Consider the following 27,892-nt stretch of genomic DNA (forward strand, 5'->3'; position numbering starts at 1 on the left):
TAAAAAACAAATTAGAGAAAATAGATATTAAGCTTTGGATCTGTGTGGCTAACAGTAAAATAATTTGCTTTTAAAAGTTAATTTTAGTCATGACAGATTTTCAGTTTATTCACTTATTTCTAAATTAACTATAATCTATCCTTCATGTATTTATATCAGGTTGAACCAAATGATCTTGCCAATATTCAGCTGGTTTGGACCTATAAAAATGATGATTTCTTAATAGTTCAATCTATATATGTGGTCAGCCATATGCTTTTAATTATTTGTTTTTCCTTTTTCTTTGTTTTGGTGTCTTTCCTCTTTTCTCTCCTTCCCCATCAGACTAATGTCTGAGTTAAAATCAGACTAATCTCTATAAGGAACAAAAGTAGACTTAGGGAGTCCACATGGACTTCCAACCGTGTGAGATTCGAGAATGATGGCAAAGTGAAGCCCCTCACTATTCCTCACACTATAAATCAATGTAAGAATCAGCTACAGACCCTACCCTCAGAGTTTTTGAGTCATCAGGCTCTGGGGCTGGAGAATGTTCATTTCTAACAAGTTTCTAGGTGATACTGATGCCTGAGAAACACATCTTGAGAACCATTGGTATAGACCATCCTTTGACACATTGTATATGTCGAGAGAGGGAGGGAGAGGGGGAGAAAGAGAAGCCAGTGGGAAGAGCAAGACCGATAAAAAGGATTATTTCCTAAGCTTCTGCTTGGTTTAGGGATAGCTCAAAGTTCTCTTATAAACCATATTCCCTTTTACCTGGTATCCACAGTGCCCAGTCCTTGGCCATCTATTTCTTTTTTATCAACTTCTATTATTTTAGGGTCATAGAGTTTCCAAGATGCTGATGTAGCTGTGTTAGTTAGCTGAGAAGATTGCAAAAGAATTGAGTTAATAATTGTGTATTTTTCTTAGATTCAGATCTCTCTAAAGCATGACTACACCTGACTTGATGATAAATACATTTATCTCTATAATTGAAGTATATAAAATGGCATAATTTTGATAGGCTGTGACATAGCCAGAGCATGTAGTTATATCTCATAACAAAATAAGGCAATGGTTGAGTATGTTTTTCCCTTTTGTTACAGAATCTGTTCCCAGCTATACCACCAAAGTATCTTTCAGCCTTCAGCTTTGATACCATCCAGCAGAAGACTACAGAATCTTCCTACCCTGTGAGGCTATAAATCTTCATGTTGTGGGTCATGTCGTAGAGGAATAATAGCTTGTGCTTAAGGGCAAAGTCTAGAAACCACGGTCATAGTTAGGAAAAATGATTTTCAAATTTCAAACATGTGAATACCTCTTTCTGTTAACTGGAGAATTGATAAATGGGTTTGTATATTGATATTTAAAAGTTTATTTGCATACACCTGTTTCTAAATAATATACATTTAATATTTTAGAAAATGTGTTATTTTTTAAAAGTATCACTTAAAGACCAAATTTTGAAGTTGATTGCATTGTTTTCAGGAATCCAAGGAAAAAGGGGTTGTGAAAAGAATATTGATATTGGACTAGTCAGATGAGAGTTTATTTATTTTTAAAGAGTTTAATACATTTCTGTCTTTTAACTGAGAACAGCTTTCTTTGGGTTTGTTATACAAATTGCTATTTTCATATATTTTAAGTTATATTTTACAAGGGAGGCGCTCAGGAAAGACTTTTAGGTATATAATCTGGGCCTTGAAGGTAGAAAGAAGGGCTGGATTATCTACCCAGGCACTGGGCTCAGATGGTGCGCCGGTGGCCTGAGCAGAGGAGGTGTGGGCCTAGCTGGTCATGGGTAGCCTTGTGTGCCCTGTGTGGACGGTCAGCCTGCCTTGAGTGGGCACCATGGGCTCCCCTGAAAGGAAGGAGCAGAGGTGGTGCTGCTAGGGACCCATCCTCCAAGGAGGCCGGATAAGGTAGCAGGAGTGACTAGTCCACACTGATGTGGAGTCCCTAGCAAGGCTTCCCTGCACGTACCACAGGAGAACTCTGCCCCTGGCCAAGATGCTGCGGCCCAGAGGGAGCTCATGAGACTGGCTTTACGTTAGTAAAGAAGGGATTTATTACAGGACTTTGGACTTTTCCATTGTGTTGTATGATTCGGAGAAATTGTACAAATACCTATTTTTATACTGTTATCTGGGGCTAAAAATAAACAAGATTGCCAATCTGTTAAGGTTTGTTTAAACAAGTAGCTTTTGTGATTAAGAAGGAAGAAAAAAACATATATTCACATAGTTATAGATGAGTCAGCTCCTGTATGGTTCAGCCCAGTGCTGTCCAGTAGAACTTCCTACAGTGATAGAAATTTTCCACATCTATGCTGTCCAATTTAGTAATCACCAGATGTGTGTGCTTCTTGAGCAATGTCTGGTATGACTGAAGAATTTTTAGTTACATTTAAGTTTAAGTAGCCAAAGGTAGCTTTCATATTGGACAGCGCAGGTCTAGCCAGTTGGGTTTTTTTGGAAGTTAATCTGTGCTAGAAATGAAGGGTAATTTTTGTTTGATGTTTATTTTCTTATCTGAAGAACTAGCCTACCCCAAGAGGGGTTAATACTGACAACCAATAATTTGCCTTGATTGGCTTAATCATAATTCTAAATAGTTTATCCTTAACAGGCATAAAATAAGCAGAACATTTTAAAACATGATAATGCTTCAGTAGAGCACTGCTTCAACTTAACCTACTTTTCAGAGTTTGTTTTTAAGAGATGAAAAGAGTAGGAAAACGAGAAATCACTTTAATTGAACCTCAGTTGTATTTTTCTTTTTAACACATTAAAAATATTTAAATTTAGTTATACAGCTTGAATGAATTTGGAATTTTATTTCATGCCAAATGGAAATATCTGAAAAGGGGGGAAATAAGGGCTTCCACATAAATTGACTGTCAATAAGTTATGTAAAATTTCAATAAAACCAATCTTTTGTGCAAAAACCTTGCCTGTTATGTAAGAATGAATGAAAAAGTAACTACATTGATGTGTAATGGTTTCATGTTACATAATACCCATAAACAAATATACTGTTTAAATATGAGGCTTGTAGAAATACTATTAAAATTTTTTAAAAATGTTTTTTATTTTATTTTTAGGAAGGTAGTTAGGTTTATTTATTTATATATATTTTAACGGAGGTACTGGAGGTTGAACCAAAGGACCTTGTACATGCTAAGCAGGCATTCTACCTCTGAGCTATATCCTCCCCCCTACCATTCATATAAATACAACAATGCAGAAAGATTCTAAGGTAGAATAAACACCTTAGTACAAATAATAAGAGATATGAAAATCTCAAAGCTATGTATGGACTGAGTCAATTTGAATGAAAGAAGGAAATATAATTCTTAGATAAGAAAAAGAACAAACAAAACCTAAAGTTACCAGAAGGAAAGAAATAATAAAGATCAGGGAGGAAATAAAATAGACATTCAAAAATCTACAGAAAAAATAAAACCAAGAGCTAGTTGTCTGAAGAAGGAAACAGTATCAGCAAACCTCTGGCTAGGCTCATTAATAAGAAAAGAGAGGTGACTCAAATGAACAAAATAAGAAATGAAAGAGGAGAAATTACAACCAATATCACAAAATACAAAAAAAAAAAAAAAATAGGATGCTGTGAACAATTTATATGCCAACAAATTGGACAACCTAGAAAATAACTAGGTTTCTAGAAATAAATAGCCCATCAAAAGTGAATCAAGAAGAAATGGGTGAACAGACCAGATCACTAGATGTGAAATAGAATCTGTAATTTTAAAACCTCCCTGCAAACAAAAGTGCAGATGTCTGCCCTGGGGTTTTCTACCAGACATACAAAGAAAAATTTATACGGACTTTTCTCAAACTCTTCCAAAAGATTGAAAAGGAGGGAACACTCCCAAACTCATTCTATGAAGCCATCACCCTAATACCAAAACCAGACAAAGACACTACCAAAGAAGATTATAGGCCAGTATCTTTGATGAATATATATACAAAAAATTCTCAACAAAGTATTAGCAAACTGAATCCAACAACACATAAAGATCATCCACTATGATCAAGTCAGATTCATCCCAAAGTTACAAGGATGGTTAAACATATGCAAATCAATGGCATACACCACAACAACAAAAGGACAAAAGCCACATGATCATCTCAATAGATGCAGAAAAGGCATTTGATAAAATTCAACATCTATTCATGATGAAAATTTACTAAAGTGGGTATAAAGGGAAAATATCTCAATATAATAAAAGCTATTTATAACAAACAGCCAATATAATCCTCAATAGTGTAAAACTGAAAACCTTCCCACTAAAATCTGGAGCAAGACAAGGATGCTCTTTCTCACCACTTCAGTTCAATCTAATATTGGAAGTCCTAGTCATAGCAATCAGACAGTTTTTAAAAACGGATCCACATCGGAAGGGAAAGGTAAAATTGTCACTATATGTGGATGACATGATACTCTATATAGAAAACCTTAAAGATTACTCCATGTAAAAAATTACTAGAGCTGATAAATGAATTCAGCAAGTAAGAGGATACAAGATTAACATACAGAAACAAATGTCAGAAAACAATCCCTTTTAAAATCACATCAAAAATAAAAAATAGAATACTTAGGAGTAAATCTGACCAAAGAGGTCAAACACTTACACTCTGAGAACTTTTTAAAACATTGATAAATGAAATTGAAGATGATTTAAAGAAATGAAAAGATACCCCATGATCTTGGAGAGTTCTGGTCAAGATGGCAGAGTGGTAGGAGCACGAGCTTGCCTCTCCTCGAGACTACAGTGAAACCACAATTGAATGCTAAACAACCATTCAAAAAAGACGCACCTAGCGAAAAAGATCTGTAACTGAAAACAAAGAGGGAACCACAGCAGGATGGTAGGAGGGGTACGCTCATGATACAGTTGGACCCCACACCCCTCAGGTGGGTGACCCACAAGCTGAAGATTTGTTAAGTCCCAGGTGCCCTCCCACAGGAGTGAGAGATCTAAGCCCTACATCAGGCTCCCCAGCTCAGGTCCTGGCATTGGGGAGAGGAGACCCCAGGACATCTGGTTTTGAAGGCCAGTGGGGCTTAACTCCATGGGACTGGGAGAAACAGACTCCATTCACTTGAGAAGCTTACACGGAAACTCACATGCACCACGTCCAAGGGCAGAGGCAGCGATTTCATAGCAACCTGGGCCAGACCTGCCTGCTGGGTTTGGGGGGTCTCCTGGGGATGTGGGGGGTGGCTGTGGCTCACTCTGGGGACATAAAAGCTGGTGGCGGACATTCTGGGAGTGTTAATCTACATGAGCTTTCCTGGAAGCTGACATCTTGATTGGATCATTAGCACCAAGACAGCCCCACCCAACAGCCTGCAGGGAAGCCTGAGGCCAAACAATGTACAGGATAGGAATACAGCCACACCCATCATCAGACTTCCTAAGCCACAAAGGCCTCTAGACACAGCCCTACCCACCAGAGGTCCAGGACCAAGCTTCACCCAGCAGTGGGCAGGCACTGGCTCCTCCTGCCAGGAAACCTGCATAAGCCTCTAGTCCAGCCTCATCTACCAGGGGCAGATACTAGAAATAAGAAAACAATAATCCTAAAGCCTGCAGAAGGAATCCAAAACACACAGGAAGATAGACAATATAAGCAAAGGAATATCTCCCAGGCCAAGGAACAAGATAAAATCCCAGAAGAAATAAGTGATGGGATAGGCAATTTATGCAAGAAAGAGTTTAGAATAATGATGGCAAAGATGTTCAGAGAACTCAAGAGGAGTATAGATGCACAGAGTGAAGTTTTTAGCAAAGAGTTGGAAAATATAAAGCATACCCAGGGTTGAAGAATAAAATCACTGAAATGAACAATACACTAGAAGGAACCAAGAATAGGCTAAATGAGGCAGAAGAATGATCAGTGAGCTAGAAGACAGATTAGTGGACATCACTACTTCAGAACAGAAAAAAGAAAAAGGAATGAGGATAGTTTAAAAGAACTCTGGGACAACATGAAGCACCCTAATATTCGCATTATAGGGGTCCCAGAAAGAGAAGAGAGAGAGAAAGGATCTGAGAAAAATTTTGGAGAGATAATAACTGAAAACTCCCCCAACATGGGAAATGAAACAGTCACCCAAGTCCTGGAAGTGTAGAGAGTACCACACAGAATCAACCCAAAGAGGAACACACCAAAGCACATAGTCATCAAATTGGCAACAATTAAAGATAAGGAGAAAATACTAAAATTATCAAGAGAAAAGCAACAAATAACATACACGGGAACACCCATAACGTTAGCTGATTTTTCAGCAGAAATTCTTCAGGCCAGAAGGGAGTGGCATGATATATATATTTAAAATGATGCAAGGGGGAAACTTACAACCGAGAATACTCTATCCAGCAAGGCTCTCATTCAGACTTGATGGAGAAATCAAAAGCTTCACAGATAAAAGCTAAAAGACTTCAGCACGACCAAACCAGCTTTACAACAAATGATAAAGGACCTTCTCTAGTCATCAAACCATAAGAAAAGAGAAAAAGAAGAAAGAGAAAAAAAAAAAAGAGAGAGAGACCTACAAAAGATTGCTTTGGCTGTTCGGGGTCTTTTGTGGTTCCTTATAAATTTTGGAATTGTCTGTTCTAGTTCTGTGAGGAATGTCACGAGTATTTTGATGGGGGTTGCACTGATCTGTGGATTGCTTTGGGTAGTGTGGCGATTTTGATGGTGCTGATTCTTCTAATCCAAGAGCACAAGAAATCTTTCCATTTCTTTGTGTCATTTTGGTTTTCAGAGTATAGGTAACCTCCTTGATTGGGTTTGTTTCTAGGTATTTTGCTGTTTTTGATGTAATGGAAATGTCTCTGACAGTTATAAAATTCTGGTTTTTGAAGTAAAAAAAAAAAAAAAAGGAATGAAGGGCCACATGTGGCAAAATGTCCTTTTTATGGGTGAGTTGTATTCCATTACATAGATATATATGCTGCATCTTCATTATCTATTCAACAATTGATGTGCACTTAGGATGCTTCCCTATCTTTGCAATTATAAATAATGTTGCTGTTAACAGCGGGGTGTATGTATCTTTTGGAGTTAATTCTTATATTGTGGTTGGCTTTATTCCTTTGATAACTATGTAAGTTTAAAAGCTAAAGCTCTAAGTGTTCTTAGAAACAATGAACAGTATATATGTGTAAATTTAAAAATATATGCGCAGCAAAAAAAAACAAATCTATCAAGCCATGAAAGACATAGAAGAAACTTAAAAGACATATTACTGAATGAAAGAAGCCAGTCTGAAAAGGCTACAAACTGTACGATTCCAACCAAATGACATTCTGGAAAAGGCACAGCTACAGAAACAATAAAAAGATCATGATTTCCAGGGGTTTGGGGAGAGGGAGGGAGGGAGGAATGAATAGATGGAGCACAAGGTATTTTTAGGGCAATGAAATTATTCTGTATGATACTATAGTGATGGCTACGTGTCATTATGCATCTGTCAAAACCCACAGAATGTACAACATCAAGAGTTGAACCCTAATGTAAACTACGGACTTTGGTTAATAATAATGTGCCTGTTGGTTCATCAATTGTACCAAATATGCCACACTACTGAGGGATGTTGAGGGTAGGGGGGTATATATGTGTGGCTGGTGAGGGCTATGTGTGAACTCTGTATTTTCTCCTCAGTTCTGTTGTGAACCTGAAACTGCTCTAAAAGAAAAAGGATATTAAAAAAAAAAAAAAAAGAAGAAGAAGAAGAAGAAAAGAAGGAAAGAAAAGATACCCCATGATCTTGGATTGGAAGAATTAATAGTTAAGATGGCCATTCCCCCCAAAGCAACCTTAAAGATTTAAGGCAATCCCTATCAAATTACCCAGGACTTTTTTTTTTTTTCCAGAAATAGAATAAGTAATCCTAAAACTTAAATAGAATCACAAAAGTCCCAGAATTGCCAAAGCAATTCTGAAGAAAATGAAGCAGAATCCTCCCAGAATTCAGACAATACTACAGAGGTACAGTAATCAAAACAGCATGGTAATGGCACAAAAACAGACTCATGGATCAATGAAACAGAATAGAGGGCCCAGAAATAAACCCACATACTTATGGTCAAATTAACCTTCAATAAAGGAGGCGAGAATATACAGTGGAGTAAAGACAGTCCTTCAGTAAGCAGTATTGGGGAAACTGAACAGCTGCATATAAATCAATGAAGTCAGAACACTCCACACCATACACAAAAATAAACTCAAAATGCTTTAAAGACTTAAATACCATACATCTAGTAGAGAACATAGACAAAACATCTCAGACATAAATCGTAACAATTTTCTCCTAGGTCAGTCTACCAAGGCAATAAAAATAAAAGCAAAAACAAATGGGACCTAATTAAACTTATAAGCTTTTGCACAACAAAGGAAATCATAAACAAAATGAAAAGACAACGTATGGACTGGAAGAAAATATTTGCAAATGATGCCACCTCAAGGGCTGAACTTCCAGAATATACAAACAGCCAGTGCAATTCAACACCAAAAACAAAAACAAAACAAAACAAAAAGCCAATCAAGAAATGGGCAGAAGACCTAAACAGGCATTTCTCTTTTCTCTAACTGGAGACATACAGAATGCCAATGAAAACATAGATTCTCCAGTGAAGACATATGTACAGGCACATGAAAAGATGCTCAGTATCAAAAATTAACAGAGAAATGCAAATCAAAAACTACAGTGAGGTATCACCTCACGCTGATCAGAATGGCTATCATTAAAAAGTCCACAAACAATAGGATTGCCAGTCAAGTTGACAGAATAGTAGGACCATGAGCTTGCCTCTCCTCATGACTATAGCAAAACCACAACTGACTGCTAAACAATCATCAGGGAAGGAAAAAAAAAAAAAAAAAAAAAAAAGACTGGAACCTAGCAAAAAAGATCTTCAAGTGGTAACATAAAGATGGAACCACAGTGGGATGGTAGTAGGGGCATTCTAACTATAAAATCAGGCCCCATTACCCCTGGGGTGGGTGACCCACAAGCTAAAGAATCATTGTCACAGAGGCCCTCCCACAGGAGTGAGAGTTCTGATCCCCATGTCAGGTCCCCCAGCCCAGGGTTCTGGCATTGGGTGGGGGTGGGGAGGAAAGACCCCAGGACATCTGGTTTTGAAGGCCAGTGGGACTTAACTCCAGAAGCCCATGGGACTGGGGGAAACAAAGACTTCATTCTCTTGGGAAGTGTACACAGAATCTCACGTGCACCATGTCCAATGGCAGAGGCAATGACTTCACAGGAACCTGGACCAGACCTGCCTGCTTGTTTTGGAGGGTCTTATGGGGAGGTAGGGGACGAATGTGGCTCACCCAGAGGGCATAAAAGCTGGTGGCAGACATTCGGGGACTGTTCATCTGCATGAGATTTCTTGGAAGCTATCTTGATTGGATCATTAGCACCAAGACCTAGCCCCACCCATCAGCAGACTTCCTGAGCCACAAACACCTCTAGACACAGCCCTACCCACCAGAGGTCCAGGACCAAGCTTCACCCAGCAGTGGGCAGGCAATGACTCGACTCCTACCAGGAAACCTAAATAAGATTTTAGTCCAGCCTCATCCATCAGGGGGCAGATACCAGAAGTAATTAAACAACAACCCTAAAGCCTGTGGGAAGGAATCCACAAATGCAGACCAGACTCTACGCTGGGACAGGCTGGGCCCTGGCCCTAGGGTGACAAGAGAGGAATGTACTTCTGGGATGCATAGGACATTTTCCACAGAGGGCCGCTGCTCCAAGGTCGAGAAATATAACTAACTTACCTAAAAAGAAAAAAGAAAGATAGGCAATATGAGGCAGCAGAGGAATAGCTCCCAGGCCAAGGCACAAGATAAAATCCCAGAAGAAAGTAAGTGATGGGATAGGCAATTTATGCAAGAAAGAGTTTAGAATAATGATGGCAAAGATGTTCAGAGAACTCAAGAGGAGTATAGATGCACAGAGTGAAGTTTTTAGCAAAGAGTTGGAAAATATAAAGCATACCCAAACAGAGTTGAAGAATAAAATCACTGAAATGAATAACACACTAGAATGAATCAAGAATAGGCTAAATGAGGCAGAAGAACGGATCAGTGAGCTAGAAGACAGATTAGTGGACATCACTACTTCAGAACAGAAAAAAGAAAAAGGAATAAAAAGGAATGAGGATAGTTTAAAAGAACTCTGGGACAACATGAAGCACCCTAATATTCGCATTATAGGGGTCCCAGAAAGAGAAGAGAGAGAGAAAGGACCTGAGAAAAATTTTGGAGAGATAATAACTGAAAACTCCTCCAACTTGGGAAATGAAACAGTCACCCAAGTCCTGGAAGTGTAGAGAGTACCACACAGAATCAACCCAAAGAGGAACACACCAAGGCATATAGTAATCAAATTGACAAAAAGGATGAGGAGAAAATATTAAAATTATCAAGAGAAACGCAAAAAATAACCTTATGGGAGTTCCCTTGTATGTTATCAGCTGATTTTTCAGCAGAAACTCTTCAGGCCAGAAGGTAGTGGCACGATCTATTTAAGGTGATGAAAGGGGAAAACTTACAACCAAGAATACTCTATCCAGCAAGGCTCTCATTCAGATTTGATGGAGAAATCAAAGCTTCACAGATAAAAGCTAAAAGAATTCAGCACCACCAAGCCAGCTTTACAACAAATGTTAAAGGACCTTCTCTAGTCGTCAAACCACAAGAAAAGAGAACAAAAAGAAGAAAGAGAGGGGGAAAAAAAAGATTGCTTTGGCAGTTTGGGGTCTTTTTGGTCCCATATAGATTTTGGAATTGTTTGTTCTAGTTCTGTGAAAATTGTCATGAGTGTTTTGACAGGGGTTGCACTGGATCTGTAGGTTGCTTTGGGTAGTAGCGCCATTTTGATAAAGTTGATTTTTCCAATCCAAGAGCACAAGATATCTTTTTACTTCTTTGCGTCACCTGCAATTTCCTTCATCAGTGTTTTACAGTTCTCAGAGGGCAGTTAACCTCCTTGGTTAAATTTGTTTCTAGGTATTATATTGTTTTTGATACAATGGAAATGTTAATGCCAGTTATAAAATTCTGGTTTTGGAAGTGAAAAAAAAAAAGTGAATGAAGGGCCACAAATGGCAAAATAACCTTTTTGTGGGTGTATTGTATTCCATTGCATATATGTGCTATGTCTTCTTTGTCCATTCATCTATTGCTGTGCACTTGGGATGCACCCATATCTTGGCAATTGTAAATAATGTTGCTGTTAATAGTGGGGTGTATGTATCTTTTTGAATAATGTTTTTGTTTTTCTCAGATATATGCCCAGGAGTGGAGTTGCTGGGCCATGTGGTGGTACTGTTTTTGGGGTTTTGAGAAACCTCCATATTGTTTTCCATAGTGGCTGCACTAATTTACATTCCCATCAACAATGTGTGCAAATGTTCGCCTTTCTCCACATCCTCACCAACATTTGTTATTTGTGGGGTTTTTTTGTTTTGTTTTTTTTAATGTTGGCCATTCTGACACGTGTTAGATCATATCTCCTTGTGATTTTGATTTTCATTTCCCTGATATTGGTGATGTTGAGCAACATTTTATGTTCCTATGGGCCATCTGCATTTCCTCTTTTGGAAAACTGTCTGTTCAGTTCTTCTGCCCATATTTTAAATGGGTTGGTTTGTTGTTTGCTTCTTAATTGAAGTACAGTGATTTAAAATAATAATAACAATAGTAATAATGTATTATTTCCTTGAAATTTGCTGAGAGTAGATCTTGAGTGTTTTCACCAGACACACTAAAAGGTAACTATGTAAGGTGACAGATGTGTTAACTGGCTTGATTGTGGTAAGCATTTCACAAAGCATATGCATTACCAAATCAACATGTTGTTTACCTGAAATATCTAATTTTTATTTGTTAACTTTACCTCAATAAAACAGAAAAAGAAAATGCAGAGGCAGATCTAAGAATCCAGCTATCTTCCATTAAGTCACAGGTTTGTTTTATAAAAGTGCAAGACAATGCCACTCCAAGGATTATTCTTATTAAAAAACAACAAAACCCAGAAAGCAAATGCTGATGAGGTTGTGGAAAAACTGGGACTCTTGTGCTTTGCCAGTAGGATATAGAATGGTGCAGCTGTTGTGGAGGACAGTATGGTGGTTCCTCAAAAATTAAAAGCAGAATGAACATGTGATCCAGTAGTCCCTCTTCTATGTATATACTACAGAGAATTGAAAGCAGAGACTTAAATGGGTATGTGCCCACCAATGATCATAGCAGTATTGGCCAAAAGGTGGAAGCAACCCAATGTCCATGGGTGGATGGGTGGATAGATAAAATATGGTATAGCCATACAATGAAATGCTATTCAGACTTAAAAAGGAAGGAAATTTTTCTTAAGGGACACATGCAGAATCTCACATGCTCCAAGTCCCAGTGCAGAGGTGGCAATTTGAAAGGAGCCCAGATCAGACCCACTTGCTTTTGCACAGAGAAGGGAAACCATCAGTCAAATAAAAAGGCTGCCTACTGAATAGAAGATATTTGCAAATGACATATCTGATAAGCGGTTAATATCCAAAATATATAAAGAACTCATACAACTCAATATCAAAAGAAAAAAATTCATTAAAAAATTGTCAAAGGACCTGAATAGACATTTTCCCAGAAAAGACCGATGGCCAACATACACATGAAAAGATGCTCAACATCACTAATCATCTGGGAAATGCAAATCAAAAACACAATGAGGTATCATTTCACATCTGTCACAGTGACCATAATCAACAAACAAAAAAACAAACAAAAAAAAACAAACCACACAACAAATGTTGAAGATGTGGAGAAAAGGGAACACTTGCACACTGTTGGTGGGAATGTAAATTGGTGCAGCCACTATGGAAGACAGTTTGGGGACTTAACAAAAAATTGAAAATGGAATTACCATATCATCCAGCAACTCCACTTCTGGATATTTTTCCAAGGAAAACAAAAACAATAATTCAGAAAGATTTATGTACCTGGTATGTTCACTGCAGCATTACTTTCAGTAGCCAGGATATGTGAGCAACCTAAAATGAATGGATGGAGAAGATGTGTGTGTAATAGAATATTACTCAGCCATAAAAAAGAATGAAATTGTCCTTTGCAACAGCATGGATGGACGTAGAGTATTATGCTAAGTGGAATAAGACAGAGAAAGACAGATACCACATAATCTCACTATTTGTGGAATCTAAAAAGCAAAACAAGACAAAATGAAAACAGACTCAGATACAGAAAACAAATGAGTGGTTGCCAGATTTGGAGGGGTGGGGGACTTTGGGCAAAATAGGTGATGAGGATTAAGAGATACAGACTTCCATTTATAAAATAAATAAGCCACAGGGATATACTATATACATCATAAGGAATATGGTCAATAATATTGTAATAACTTTGTATGGAGACAAATGGTTACTAGATTTATCACAGTGATCATTTTGTAATGTATGTAAATGTCAAATCACTATGTAGCACATCTGAAACTAACATAATATTGTATTTCAATTAATAATATTGTATTTCAACTAAAAATAAAAAATAAATAAAAAATAAAGTTTTTTTAAAAAGGAAGGAAATTTTGACACATGCTACAACATGGATTAACCTTAAAGATTTTGTGCTAAGTGAAATAAACCAGTGACAGAAGAACAGATACAGTAAGATACCACTAACATGACGTACCTAAAATAGTCAAATTCAGAGAGACAGAAAGGATAGTGTTTACCAGGGACTGAGAGAGGAGATAACGAGGAGTTATTGTTTAATGAGTTTAGGACAATGAAAAATTTCCAGAGGTGGGTAGTGATAATGATTACATAACAATGTGAATGTATTTCATGCCACTGAACTATGCACTTAAAAATGATGAAAATGGTAAATTTAATACATATTTTACCACAATAAAAAATAAAAAAAAGAACCCTCCTCCCCACCCCCAAAAGAAAACCTAAGGGAAAAAACTCCATAAGGTCATTCTTCTCACAGACGTTTTTGGAGAAGTTTTGGAAAATAGGTATTTTTCATTAAAAATGTTATTTATGCATGTAAAAACACCCTACATATTTCTTTAACTTCTTCTCAGTATACATTTGAGAAGCCAAGTCTGAAACTACTTGCTTTGAAAGGTAGTATGTTTCAACATGATTTCTAAGAGGAAATTCAGTTTATTCATATTTAACAAATTTATGTTAATCTACCTTTACTACACAACTAATTTGCATTTAATATTTAACATATAGTAAATGTCTAATATTATTTTAAAAATAAAAAAATAAGCTACAAGGATGTACTGTACAACATGGGGAATATAGCCAATACTTTATAATAACTATAAATGGAGTATAATCTATAAAAATTGTGAATCACAATATTGTATATCTGTAACATAAAATATTGTTCATCAGCTATACTTCAATTTAAAAAATATGATATTGTAAAATAATGATAAATGCTGGAGAGGGTGTGGAGAAAAGGGGACTCTCCTACACTGTCAATGGGTATGTAGTTTGGTGCAGTCATTATGGAGAACAGTATGGAGATTCCTTAAAAAAACAAAAATAGACTTATCATCTGATCCAGCAATCCCACTCCTGGGCATATATCTGGAAAGGACTCTAATTCAAAAAGATACATGCACCCCAATGTTCATAACAGCAGTATTTACAATAGCCAAGAGATGGAAGCAAACTAAATGCCATCAACAGAAACCTGGATAAAGAAGTTGTGGTATATTTATACAATGGAATACTACTCAGCCATTAAAAATGAAATAATGCCATTTGCAGCAACATGGATGGGCCTAGAGATTACTGTAGTAAGTGAAGTCACAGAAGGACAAATATCATATATCACTTATATGTGAAATCTTAAAAAAGACACAAATGAGCTTATTTACAAAACAGAAGCAGACTCAGATACGGAACACAAAAAGGGGGAAAAGTGGGGGAGGGATAAATTTGGAGTGTGGGATTAGCAGATGCAAACTATTATATATAAAATAGATTTTTAAAAGGTCCTACTCTATAGCACAGGGAACTATATTCAATAGCTTGTAATAAGCTTCAATGAAAAAGAATATGAAAAAAATATGTATGTACAACTGAGCCATTATGCTGTATACCAGAAACTAACACACTGTAAATCAATCACCTATAGTTCAATTAAAAAAAAAAAGATATTTGTACCCCCATGTTCACTGCAGCACCACTCACAACAGCCAGCAGATGGAAGCAACCCCAGTGTCTATCAACAGATAACTGGATAAACAAAACGCACAACAGAGTATTATTTAGCCTCAAGAAGGAAGGCAGTCCTGTCACATGATACAACGTGGATGAACCTTGAGGACATTATGCTCAGTGAAGCAAGCCAGTTACGAGAAGACAAATACTGTATCATTACTTATATGAGGTATATAATAGTCAACGTTTAAAGCAGGAAGAATGTTGGTTAGCAGGGCCTGGGGAAAGAAAAATGGAGTTGTTGCTTAATGGCTGTAGAGTTTCAGTTCTGTAAAATGAAAAAGTTCTAGAGGTTGCCTCCGAGGGAGCAGCCTGCAGGCTGGGGCTTGGCCAGACCAGCTCTGAGCCCGTGGGAACCACTGGAGGCGATAAGCCGGGCAGGTGGGTGGAGAAGGGGACTGGGGGTGAGTGAAAGTTGCTGTAAACAACTTCTGCTTTCATTTTAGCCATGGCAACAGGAGGATTCCTAATTCTAAATTTAAAAATATGTGAGAATGAATCTTTAAATTTTTCTTATTAATTAGAACAAAAACTTTAAAAAAGTAACTTGGTTTCAGAATCTTGATGAGAACCCATGCACAGACTTCCATGGTTGGTCCTTCAGAACAGGGGTCCCCCTGTTACCTCACGTTCTTGTGCCCAGTGCACCGTGAGGCCAAATACCGAAACACCGAAGTTTAGAGTAGGGAGAAGTTTACTGCCGGGCCAAGCAAGGAGAATGAGAGGGTCCTGCCCCAGAAAACCCTGCACCGAGGGTTCCAGCTGACCCTCTTTAAAGGCCCAGCTGAGGGCGGAGCATCCCAGAGTCTGTGATCAGTTGTGCACAATTCTCAGATTGGTTGATGGTGATCAATCCTTAGGTGCCAGGAAGTCTGGGGGTTACGTGCTCACGATCATCAAGTAGTTAGTTTTTTTCCATTTGGTGGTGGTTTTTAGCATCTGATAAACCCAGGAAACATGCATGAGATACTATTATCTGAGTCCTTCAGAGAGGAGCTACCGCAGCCAACATGAGGGGAGGGATCTGTCCTGAGAAGGCCCCATAGTGTCCTGCTTGGTTACAATTGCCCCCTTTTCTTTGATATGCCTCAATCTTGAGAACAGGTATTGGACAAGAAGGGGTCATATTTTGGGCAGAGAGCTTAATCATAAACTCAGCAGAGGAACTCAGTTTCAATCTCCAATCCTGTTTCGTCCTTCCCCAAATCTTTCAGGGAACAGGGCAGTGACCGCTCTGACTACTTTCTGATGAAACTGGTGTAGTCCCACTTCGACTTGGGGAATGGACACTGAATTGGAAATATTCCCAAGTGCCCAGTCCTGGGTCCATCTTGTATGATTAAGCTCTCACTCCCTAAGGAATTTGGGAGACTAAGCCTGGAAACCAGTCTGGACCTGGCTCTTTAGGGGAGACTTGTAGCCACTTGTCTACTTCTATCTGAGTAGGTTTTAACTTTTGATGTGGTATCAACATGTATATAACAGGAGCTTTTGGCCAGTACATGTCTCATTTTTTCTTCCAACACCTGATCTAAAGTACTTTTACTGTCTAAAAGTTTAATAGTTACAAGAAGACACCTTAAGGTCATAAGGTTGCAGCTGCCATCTGCCTGCAGACACCACTTTCAGAATGGCTGGTGGCATCCCAAGTAAGATACATCTAAGAATCGAGTTCTTAAAAATACAGGAATATGCCTGAAATCACATCCACAGTGGCCACCTAGTTTTACCTTAGGTGTCTGAACCACAGCTACTCCATGTATGCTTTCAAAGGCATTTCCCTTCTCAAAGCCAAAGCAGATGTACAATGCACGTCCTAAAGGCCATGAGACAGGCCACTTTGGTCAGTACAGTTTATGTCAAACCATGCGTAAGCCAGAACGACTTCCCCACACTTCAGTATGTGCAGATTCCCCCATCATTTCCTCTTTTGATTCTAAATCTTTCAACAGAAATCACTGATGATTAACATATCTGTCCCTCAATGCTGGGGTGGTGGCGCTTGCCCCAGGTTTAGATCATGTCCCTCGGTGCTAGGCCTCCTTTATATTTGCCTCATTATCCACAAATTGGGGGAAAGCTAATCAGATATCAGGAACAGGCTCAGAGGTATGTTAATGGGGAAACACTTTACAAGCCCAACATTTTATCACTTACACCCAATTGTTACCCAAGCATCGTACATGTGCTCTTAGCAATCAACTTAAAGCGAGTATTGTTATACCTCATGAGTAGTTATACTTGGTGACAACTCCATTAGAGAATTCTCTTTCCTTAATCCTAAACACTGGGGACAATTTTGACAGGGAGACAAACATTTGGTAAACAGTTCAGTTAGAAAACATGGATCCAAAGCCAGTAACATTTTATAACAACCAAAAAAATTATAACCATATTCCTCAGTTCACTCATTTCTATGCAATCAACCCCTTTTACCAACAGCTTTAGGAAGTCAGAGTTTTCAGTCTCTAAATAACTTACCCAGCTCAGCAGCATGATCCAAAAGAAACCTGCACGTGTCAAAAAGTCCCTGCCATGAGTCCTCTGAAAGGGGAAGCTACCCTGCAAAGAGTCAGCCCCTGCTGTCCACAAGTGACTGAGAGACCCAAAAAGGTGAGGCCAAAGACCTGATCACAATGCCCTGGACAAAGCAGCTCCATCAAGTTACTGTGACACAACATTGCAAAACAACCACGACAATCAGGACTGATAGCTTTATACCAGGACCTGTCCAGACCTCAGGAACTCCACACAACTTCTAGAAAATTCACATTAACAATATTTATGCATACCATATCATCTGAAGAGGCTGATCACTCATTAGACAATGCTTCCCGTGTAATTCAGCATATCAGCCAATCCTAGTTAGTAGAACATTTTTCTCTAAGATGACTCACGGGCCCACTGAGGCATCCCCAAAGTAGCTAAAGTCAAAAGAACTTTAATTAAGATGTTAACAAAAACTTGGCACTTTGCCATCTGCCTCTACAAGAATTGGATCACGTTGGCACTTGCCATCTACCTCTGCTTGGATTAAATAATGAGCCACCACAGCCGCTGACCTCCAGCACTCCCTGAATGGAGCTCAGGGTGGAGGTCAGGAATGAGGCACTCTGTGCTCTGGGAAACTGGCTGAACAGGCCTTCAGATAGATTTTTTTCAGGAGAAGATTTTATGAGCCCAATTCTTGCATCTCCTCATATCTAGAAAAGCACTAAAATCATTAATGGTGACATCTGCTCCTGGTGACTAGCAGCAAGCCTCTGCCTAATGTGTGACTGCACATACCTGCTTCACTAAAACCATATATAATACTGGGTGCTCGCCCTGCCTCTTCAGAACAATTTCTCAGAGCTGTCTGAGGTGCTGTCTCCAGGGGTATACTCCTCATTTTGCCTCAAATAAACCTTAACCCACATTCTCACATTGTGTGATTTTATTTTAGTCAATAAGATGGGATAGAACACTTGTAAAAACTATCAAACAGTTTCACACCATCTGGTATCACAAGCACTCTAAGTAAACTTGTTCTCTTAACAGAGAGAAACCAAGTCTAGTCCTGCACCAGCCTACTTTTAGTAACAAAATCCATTCACCTAATTAAGCTTAATCTCTGCAGGACCATGCACAGGACTCCTTTTTTTAGGGCTCCCTTCCCACAAACCCTCCACTACCTTCTGTGTCCACATGAGTCTGTCCACATGAGTCTGTCCCCTGTTTTCTTCCTTATCCACAAACAACCAGCTCCGGGACCAAATCACTTTCTTTGCCCTTAACAAAATGCAACACCACTCTTCATACCTTTCTTCACTCAAAACATATATCCTACTTTCCCACTGAATACTGAAATGTTTCCCTTATTATTTTCAGTGGGTTTACTGACATGTTTACACTAGAATTCTCATCTCTTAAAAACCTTAATTTCCAGCGAAAACCAAGAAGTAAGCAACTCTGAACTGTCCCCTACAGTAGCATACTGCAGATTGGCAAACAAACACCGTCAATAACTTTCAAAAATATGTGCTTTTTACAGAAAATGTCTCAGGGTGGCACTGAACATATCCATCAAGAATCCTAAATACCAAATGTTAACTCTATATATAAAAATAAATTAAAAACAAATTTCTTTTGTATAACACAGGGAACTATATTCAATATCTTACAGTAATCTTTAATGAAAGTGAATAAGAAAACAAATACATGTGTGTATATGCGTGGCTGGGACATTATGCCATACACCAGAAGTGGACACATTGTAACTGACTCTACTTCAGTTAAAAAAAAAAAAAAAGTCCTAAATAAATCTAGCTTCTCTGCAAAGGGAAGCCAATGCTTAGCAATGAACCCCTCAGTATCTTATTCTATTTGGGAATGACCCAGCCTTTCAACAAAGCTCCATCATTCAAACTAATTCAGGCCAGCTCCAAACTTTCAAGCTACCAAATATCTGGAGATATCATTTCTGAGTAACTATTCCTAAAACACAATCATTTCCAAGGAGTTCACCCAAAAGCTCCCATCTCACTTGTGAAAAAGTAGGAAAAGAACTAATTTCCCTGATGTTAAAACTGCTGATTATTTCTATTCAGAAAGCCTGCAATTTACTTTTTCTCCCTTACTGCTTGTGCTAAGCAGCCCCTAAACTTCTTCCTTACATTCTTTACAATAGTTTTTACCCAGAGGCTGTGCTCCAGGAAGAAGGTAATGGGCTGATAATCTCAGAAGAATGGACAGACCCTCCGCAGTTCCCCCAGGACACCAGGGTTCAGAGGAAGGTAGCAGCACCCTGTAAAGCCCCCTGAGTGTTACCACCTTTTCTGATCCATCCAGTTTTTCTACAAAACTTTAAAATCCCAACTCGAAGACGGATTCACAGTCTCTAATCCATTAGCCTGCTGTGACTCCCCTTTGCCTGGCAAAACAGTAAAAAAAGCTTTTCTCCCAAAACTCTGCTTCTGAAACTCACTCTGGCTTTCAGGGTGCAGCAGCTGGTTTTGAAGCAACAGTTGCATTTAAATCACTGATAAGAATTTCATCATACCAAGTTAACTTTTTTCTTTCTGCTGACAAACTCTGCAACAGTAACAACATTAACTTACTGACCTTCAGTAAACTTAGCTACAATGAAAGACATACCTGTATTGATTATACCAAGAAGCTTAAGCTAGTTTTAATATCAGATATTAACTCAATATTGAATATTTCCCAGGTCACGTGGACCCAAAATCCATTCTGTCCAGATTTTTATACTTAGAAGTGCTTAATATGTAAGTCCTTACTTTTAAATCAATTATATAGAGCTCATTTATAAACTAAATTTTTACATAAAGACAGACAGAACCAGAGATCTCACAGTTTTTCCATTTGGGTTAAAAAACAAACAAACACACACCTTTTTCCCCCTTAAGAGCCCAGGTTAACACAGAACAAGAGATCTCAAAGTTTGTCCTCTAGAGTTTCAAAACTACTTTTTCCCTCCTGAGAGCCCAGGTATATCATTTACATCTCAAAGGCACAGAAAATGAAATGCAGATTTCTCCTCTACCAGATTTTTACAAAACCCATCAACCTTGGCTATTTTCAGGAATTTTTTTTTCAGTGCCTAAATATCCACTAGACAATAAGATATATATAACCTTCACTCACATTCACATGCCTCAATTTCAGCAAAACCAGGACAAGAGAACAGGTCTGGACTCAGGTACCAAGACACAAATACCCCCTATCAAGATAAAAGCCAAACTGCAAAAGACCCACTTTGATATAATAGCAGAGTCATTAGGGGCCACTGTTCTCCAGATCTCAGGGAGTACTGGGCACACACAGTGTTACAATAAAAATATACTTTCCCCTCATTTATGGGCGCATAGCTGAAGATCTCCCAGTTTTGCAAAATATACCCACAAGGGACAAAAGATGGAGCGGGTGGCTGATCACTCACGTTGGGCCAACTGACATCCTTCAAAGTCCAATAATCCCCATTCCTGGGCTCTCAGATGTCTGACATTCTTTACTGGGTGTTTTTACCCTAAGAAGCTAATAGCCCCAGGTAATGCCTTCCTTATCAGAGTCATAATCCCCACGGCCCTCCAGGGGCACCTTACCTCACCTACAGCCAATCAGAAGACTTGCGCACAAGCCGATTAGTCACATTGTGACCCAACCTTATAAAAAACCCCAACAATTGGCCCTAAGTGCTCACACCAGGCGCCCCTCACCATGTGGCCTGCCGTTGTCTATGACAGCATACCTTAATAAACTCCTTTCTATTGCCATACTTTATCTCTGGTAAATTCTTTTACCACCCTGCATGTCACTGGCTCACCACCTGCCCACCCCATTGTGCCCACAACAATCCATACTTTATTCAAGGCCAATGTTATCAAATAGCAAGCAGGAAACAAAACAGCCTCTCAGGGTCACAGTCCCCTAGCCCAAAAGGGAGATTCCCAACCAACGGTCCAACAACTCAAAGGGGGAAACTCTTCAACCAAGGTCCCATCAAAGATGAAGCTGAATGAATACACAAGGCCAGTCCTAACAGGGAAAATCCCACCCCATGCCCCACCACAGCATTGCATTGCAGCCAATGGAATAGGGAAGGGTACCATCCTGGCATCACAGGTGAGCCGTGTTACTCACCAAAGACATCTCAACTGGCCAAAGCAATTGCTGACGCACACATACATACAAACAACAAACATGATCCTGAAAGGAAGCAGGACCCTGTTCCCTCCCTCCCCTGCCTCTTGTTTATAGGAAAGCTGAAGTCCCCCAGGCCTCCCTGAGTCACAGAAGAGCAGGCTCAAGCAGTTGATTACGACAAGCCTGCAGGCACTGGGGGATGGCAAGGGCTCTGACCACCTATCTCAACGATTAACTGAGATGACTCCTTCATTTCCCTATAAAACTCCCATGGCTGAACAGAATCCTTGAAGGTTTTTTGTTTTGTTTTGTTTTTTGTGGGAGGTGGTGATGCTGGGTGCACTAGATTGCAGGCATTCTGATTAAAAGCAACTTTCCTTTTTGTTACCAAGGCTGTTTTCCCCAGGATCATACCTGTGGAGGAAAAGTACTGCAAGTCATATCAGTAAACAAAGAATGCAAAGAGCATTAAATCATCAGCCACTACCACCACCCCAACAGTGAGCTCAAAGTGCAGACAAGCAGGCAGCCGGGCTTGTGAAGCCACCCACAAAATTCTGATTCTGGGGGGAATCAGAATGTGAAAGGACAGGACACTGGCCCCAGATAGCCTGGTACTTGTCAAAGAAATAATTTCAATGAGCTCAGACATTTGCTCCCTCCCATACACAGAAAAGTGCTAAATTCTTTAACTTTAGATGTCTGGTTTTCTTTAGTTAATGGTAATCTTGTAATGTTCTGACTGCCTGCTCTTTGTTGTTAAATTCCTGTATCTCCTCTGTCCTCCTCTACCTCATTGGAGCAGTCCCTCTGACCTCAGGGGCTGTCATCCCAAGCTGAGTCTTCAGAAATGTCACCAGAGTAAATCATAACTCTCAACTTTAAGGTTGTACATTTTATTTCAGTCAACATATCCCTGCCCCTCTCTCAAACAGAAACCAATCACTCTTATCTAAGTCTCAGGAGGCACCTGCAGAGAAGCAAGAACTGATTAGAACCCTATGGAGTCCAAGATGGTGGAGGAGTTGACTTCCAGTGGAATTTGAGCCTCATTACATGCTCACTATAATATATTAGCATGCTAAGTGACACACCCACCAACACCATGACAGTTGACGATTGCCATGACAACAATAGGAAAACCCCGTACTAAGACTGAAATATTCAACAAAGACTGATTGGCTGCATCACACCCAGAATGAGGACATGATGGTGGAAGCCTCTCATCAAAGTCCACGTGGCCCAACCTGGGCACTCATTTGAGTGACTTTCTTCTCTTCTCCCTGCTCAAGCACTTTCCTTCCATTTCCCCTTCTGAGCGATAAAGCAGCTGTTCACTTTGTTCCTCTGTCTTTGCTGTGTGAATTCTTTCACAGCTGGTGGCAGAACCCACACTGTGGTGGGCTTCCTAATTTAGGGGTCCCTCCATTGGCTAACAGTCCCACAAACAAAAGATCAGACAAAATGTATCCCCCTAAATTTCACTTCCACCCCACATGGAGGATTCTAGTGGCCTGGCTCCTGAAAGAGAATGTACCCAGAATTGTTCCCAATGAGACAAATGGGAGAACCCGAGACACACAGGAAGGAGCAGAGACCACTTGGAGTAAAAACCTAGAGGAATCAATCTCTCAAGCAGCACATGATGCATCACACCATCACCACTAGCCATTTTATTTCAACATACCGACTTCACAATGGGAAATAAGGCTTTCAAAACCAAAGAAAAGGAAACAACAGTTTGCCAGCCTCCAAACAACACCCCAGCCAGGTTCATGTACAATACATATGGGAATTCGACTTGCACATACTTACTTGATTGGGGAAACTATACTAAAGGAGATCTCAACCTAAAATGGCCAAATTGGGGCTCTTTGGAGATTCCAAAACTTTTTTTTTTTTTTTTTTTTTTTGCATACACAGCTAGAAAAAGCCAGCCATAAAATCAAACAGACTGAATGGAATGCTTATTTTGATTGGTATTTAGAAGATTCTAAGACGGGAAATGATAACTTGTTTGCAGGAAACCAACATAAGTTTGCTTGAAATGATAGAATTTTAAAAAGCAGCCAGCATTAACCCTGTCTCTCTGTCTGCTCCTCCTCTGTACTCTTTTATCTGAGATGTCTAATCCAGAGGCTGTCTCCCTCTCTCTTCCATCAATCCTGCCTCCTGCCCATTTCCCTTCCTCAAGAAAGGAAGACAGAGAATCAGAAGTAATCATAATTCCCTTTAAGGAGAAACCCATTATGGGAAGAGTGGAACTGTCCTTGGTGCTTATGTATACAGCCTGGACCCAAGCTAAGGAGTTTCCTGACCTAGCCAAGATCCATTTGCTAAGAAATGTCAGCTAAACACCTGAACCTATGAGCCTGGGTTTTCAGATCTATATCAATTAATACAGCTATTAGTTTCTGAGGATAAAGGAAAGGACTGGATAGAGCAGGCAGGATGGAAAGATGCCTGAATGGATGTTGATGTACATACCCTGCAGGCTCAAGCTGAATGCAAGGAATTAGCTCCTAAATTACTCAGACTTATCCCAGAGCTTTTTCCAAAAGCTGTAGATTGGTCAAAGATTCAACAATGCAAACAAAGTCTAGATGAATCAATTCCAGATTACTAAGAGAAGTTTGAGAAAACTTTAAAACAATATTCAGGTATGACACTGCTACTGAAGGCAAAATCCTGTGCCTGCCACACCATGAAGCCAAATGAACTAAAACATTGAAGTCTGGAGCAGAGGAAGGTTTATTGCAGGGCCAAGAAAGGAGGACGGCGATGCTCATGTCCAAGAAAACCCCAAACTCCCCAAAGGGTTTCAGAAAAACATATTTAAAGGCCAGGTAAGGGAGGGTGTAGGTGTTACAGGGTACATGATCAGCTCATGTATAGTTCTCTAGATTGGTTGATGTTGAGGTAACAAGGCAGCCAACACCATCAAGCCCTAGGCCCTAGAAGGTCTGGGGACTATGCACCCTGGATAACCAAGTAGTTAATGTCTTCCCTTTGGTGGTGGCTTTAAGCATCTGAAAACCTCAGGAAATATACATGAGACACTATTATCTGGGCCCTTCAGAGAGGAGCTGCAGCAGAGTATATGGGGAAGGGGTCTGACCATGGAAGGCCCCACAGGGTCCTGCTAGGTTACAACCCCACCCCTTTCTTTGATACTCCTCAGTCTCAAGGAAAATGGGTGTTGGACAGGAAAGGAAATAATGTTTTGGACAGAAGTTAACCATAAACTCAGTAGAGGACCCTGTTTTAGGGGGACTTGGTTTCAATCTCCAATCCTATTTCATCCTTCCCCATATCTTTCAAGGAATGGGACGATGACTGCTCTGGCTACTTCCTGCTGAAATGGGGTGCAGTCCTGCCTCACTTTGGGGATTAGACACTTCATTGAAAATATCTCCAAATTTCAAATCCTTGTATAATAATCTGAGTCTTGTATAATTAAGATCATAACCTTTTAGTCCACCCTTGTGGTGCCAACAGACCTAATTAGAAATAGTTGGAGGAGTGACAACCAGAACTTTAATAGACAAAAAAGACCTTATTCCTCATTCCCAGAGGAATTCAGGTGAATGAGCCTGAAAACCAGTCTGCACCTGGCACTTTAGTGGAGACTTGTAGCCAGGTAGCCTCTTGTCTTTTATCTAAGCAGGTTCTAACTTCTGATGTGATATTAACATATTCACAACAGGAGCTATTGGCCATTACTCATCTCTTTTCTGCTAACATTTGATCTAAAACAATTTTATTGTCTAAAATTTAATAGTTACAAGAGGAGATCTTGAAGTCATAAGGCTGCAGGTGCCAGCAGGCACTACTTCAAGAATGGTTGGGGATTCCCCCAAATGTGACATAGCTCAGAAAATTTGAGTTCTCAATGATACAAGAACATATCTGAAATCACACCCCAATGGTCACCTAGTTTTACCTTGAATGTTTGAATCACATCTACTCCATTTTGATTTTCAAATGCATTCCCCTCCTCAAGGCCAAAGTAGATGTACAATGCATGTCCAAAAGGCCATAAAACAGGCTACTTCCATCAGGAAAGTTTCAGTTAAACTCTGTATAAGCTGGGGTGACTTCCCCATTTCTCACTATATGCAGATTTTCCCATCATTTCCCCTTTTGATTGCAAACCTTTCAACAGAAAACATTGATGATCAAAATGTTTGCCCCTCAATGTTTTGGTGATGGATCCTGCCCCAGGTTCAGATCATGTCTTTTGATGTTAGGCCTCCTTTATATTTGCTTAGCTATCCACATTGGGAGAAAATTAATCAGATAAACTTATAGAGGCTCAGAGGTCTGTTAATGGGGAAACAGTATAGGCCATATATTTTATCACTTACAATCAATTCTTACACAAGTATCTTACATGTGCTTTTAACAACAGGATGCTTTCTGTCCTAAACTTTGGGGCCACAGTGTGTTTGGAAGTAAAAAACAAACAAAACAAAACAAACAAACAAAAAACAATAACTTTTAATATTGATAGGGAGACAAAGATCTGATCAACAATTTAATTAGAAAATGTAGACTAAAAGCCAGTAAAATTTCAGACAAAACAAAAAAAATTGTAATTGTATTCACCAGTTTACTCAATCCTATGTAATCAGTTCTTTTTACTAAGTTTTTACAAAATCAGAGTTTTCATTAGACTTTTAGACACCTTCCCAAGTTCAGCAGTATGATTTAAGAGAAACCTGTACTATCAAAAAGTTCTTTGTATGAATCTTACTGAAATGAAGCAGTTTTGCAAAGCATTACCGTAATTATCTATAAATGACAAAAGACTTAAAAAAGGAAAGGTTAAAGATCTGATAACATTTTGGACAAAAGCTTCAGGTTGCTGTGGCATACAACATATTAAGATAACAAGTAGACCAGAACTAGAATTATGGCTAGAACTTGGTAGATTTAATACTGATAGCATTATACAGGACATACCTAAACTTCAGAAACCTGACATAATTTCCAAAATGTCTATGTTAATAACATTTACCAGTATCATATAATCTGAGGAGGCTTATCACTCATTTGACAATGCCATGTAATTTAACATATCAGCCAATCCTAGTTATCTTAATATCTTTCTCTGAGATGTCTCAGGGGTCCTCTGAAACCTCCCGAAGTTAGCTGAAGTCAAAAGAACTTTTACTAGAATTTGATAGAAAGTTTATCAACAACATCAAAAAGTTTCACACAATCTGTTCTCAGAAGCATCTGTTATTACAAGCAAGTAAACTTGTCCTCTTAACAGAGAGGAGCAAAATCTAGTCCTGCACCAGTTTAAAAAAAAAAAAAAAAAAAGCATTTACCATTTACTTAAATTTAATATAATCTAATCTCAGTCCTACCATGCCATGCACAAAACTCTTTTAGGGGTCCCTTTCTACAAACGCTTCCTTTAACAAAATGCAATTCCATTCCTCATAGGTTTTACTCAAATATATCCTATTTTCCTACTATATAACATATAGTGAAATGTTCCCTTTATTATTTTTACTAGATTTAATGACATTTAAATTAGAATCCTCAACTCTTAAAAACCTTAATTTCTAGCGAAAACCAAGAAGTAAGCAATTTTGAGCTGCCTTTTCCATTAGAATTCTGTAGATCGGCAAACATAAATACCAATAATAATTTTTAAAAACATGTGCTTTTAATAGAAAATATCTCAGTGTGGCACCAAACATATTTAATCATAGCCCTAAACACCTTTAGTTTCTCTGTAAAGGGAAGCCAGTGTTCAGTCAATAATGTTCCAGTATCTTTCTTTGTTTGGGAGTGACTTAGCTATTGCACAAACTTCCATCATTTGACACATTTAGTACAACTCTGAAAATTTCAAGTTACCAAATATCTGGAGAAACCATTTTTAAGTAGACATTGCTAAAACAGAATTATTTCAAAAGAGTTCACCCAATAGCTATT

At 38.9% G+C, this 27,892-nt stretch overlaps 2 protein-coding genes across 3 annotated transcripts in view; one reads left to right on the forward strand and one right to left on the reverse strand.

Moving 5' to 3' along the window:
- Window positions 1–2,935, forward strand: part of LRRC2 (leucine rich repeat containing 2) — a 44,206-nt gene extending 41,271 nt beyond the window's left edge. For both annotated transcript variants that reach the window (XM_006194471.3, XM_032458679.1), the window contains exon 9: window positions 1,092–2,935. In XM_006194471.3, coding sequence (XP_006194533.1) covers window positions 1,092–1,141 — 50 coding nt within the window. In that variant the 3' untranslated portion in view covers window positions 1,142–2,935. The remainder of the gene's footprint in view (window positions 1–1,091) is intronic.
- LOC116657172 (copine-4-like) overlaps window positions 1–27,892 on the reverse strand; it is a 52,708-nt gene that overhangs the window by 7,832 nt on the left and 16,984 nt on the right. The window lies entirely within an intron of this gene.

The sequence above is a fragment of the Camelus ferus genome, chromosome 17 (assembly GCF_009834535.1).
Source record: "Camelus ferus isolate YT-003-E chromosome 17, BCGSAC_Cfer_1.0, whole genome shotgun sequence".
In the NCBI taxonomy this organism is placed as follows: domain Eukaryota; kingdom Metazoa; phylum Chordata; class Mammalia; order Artiodactyla; family Camelidae; genus Camelus; species Camelus ferus.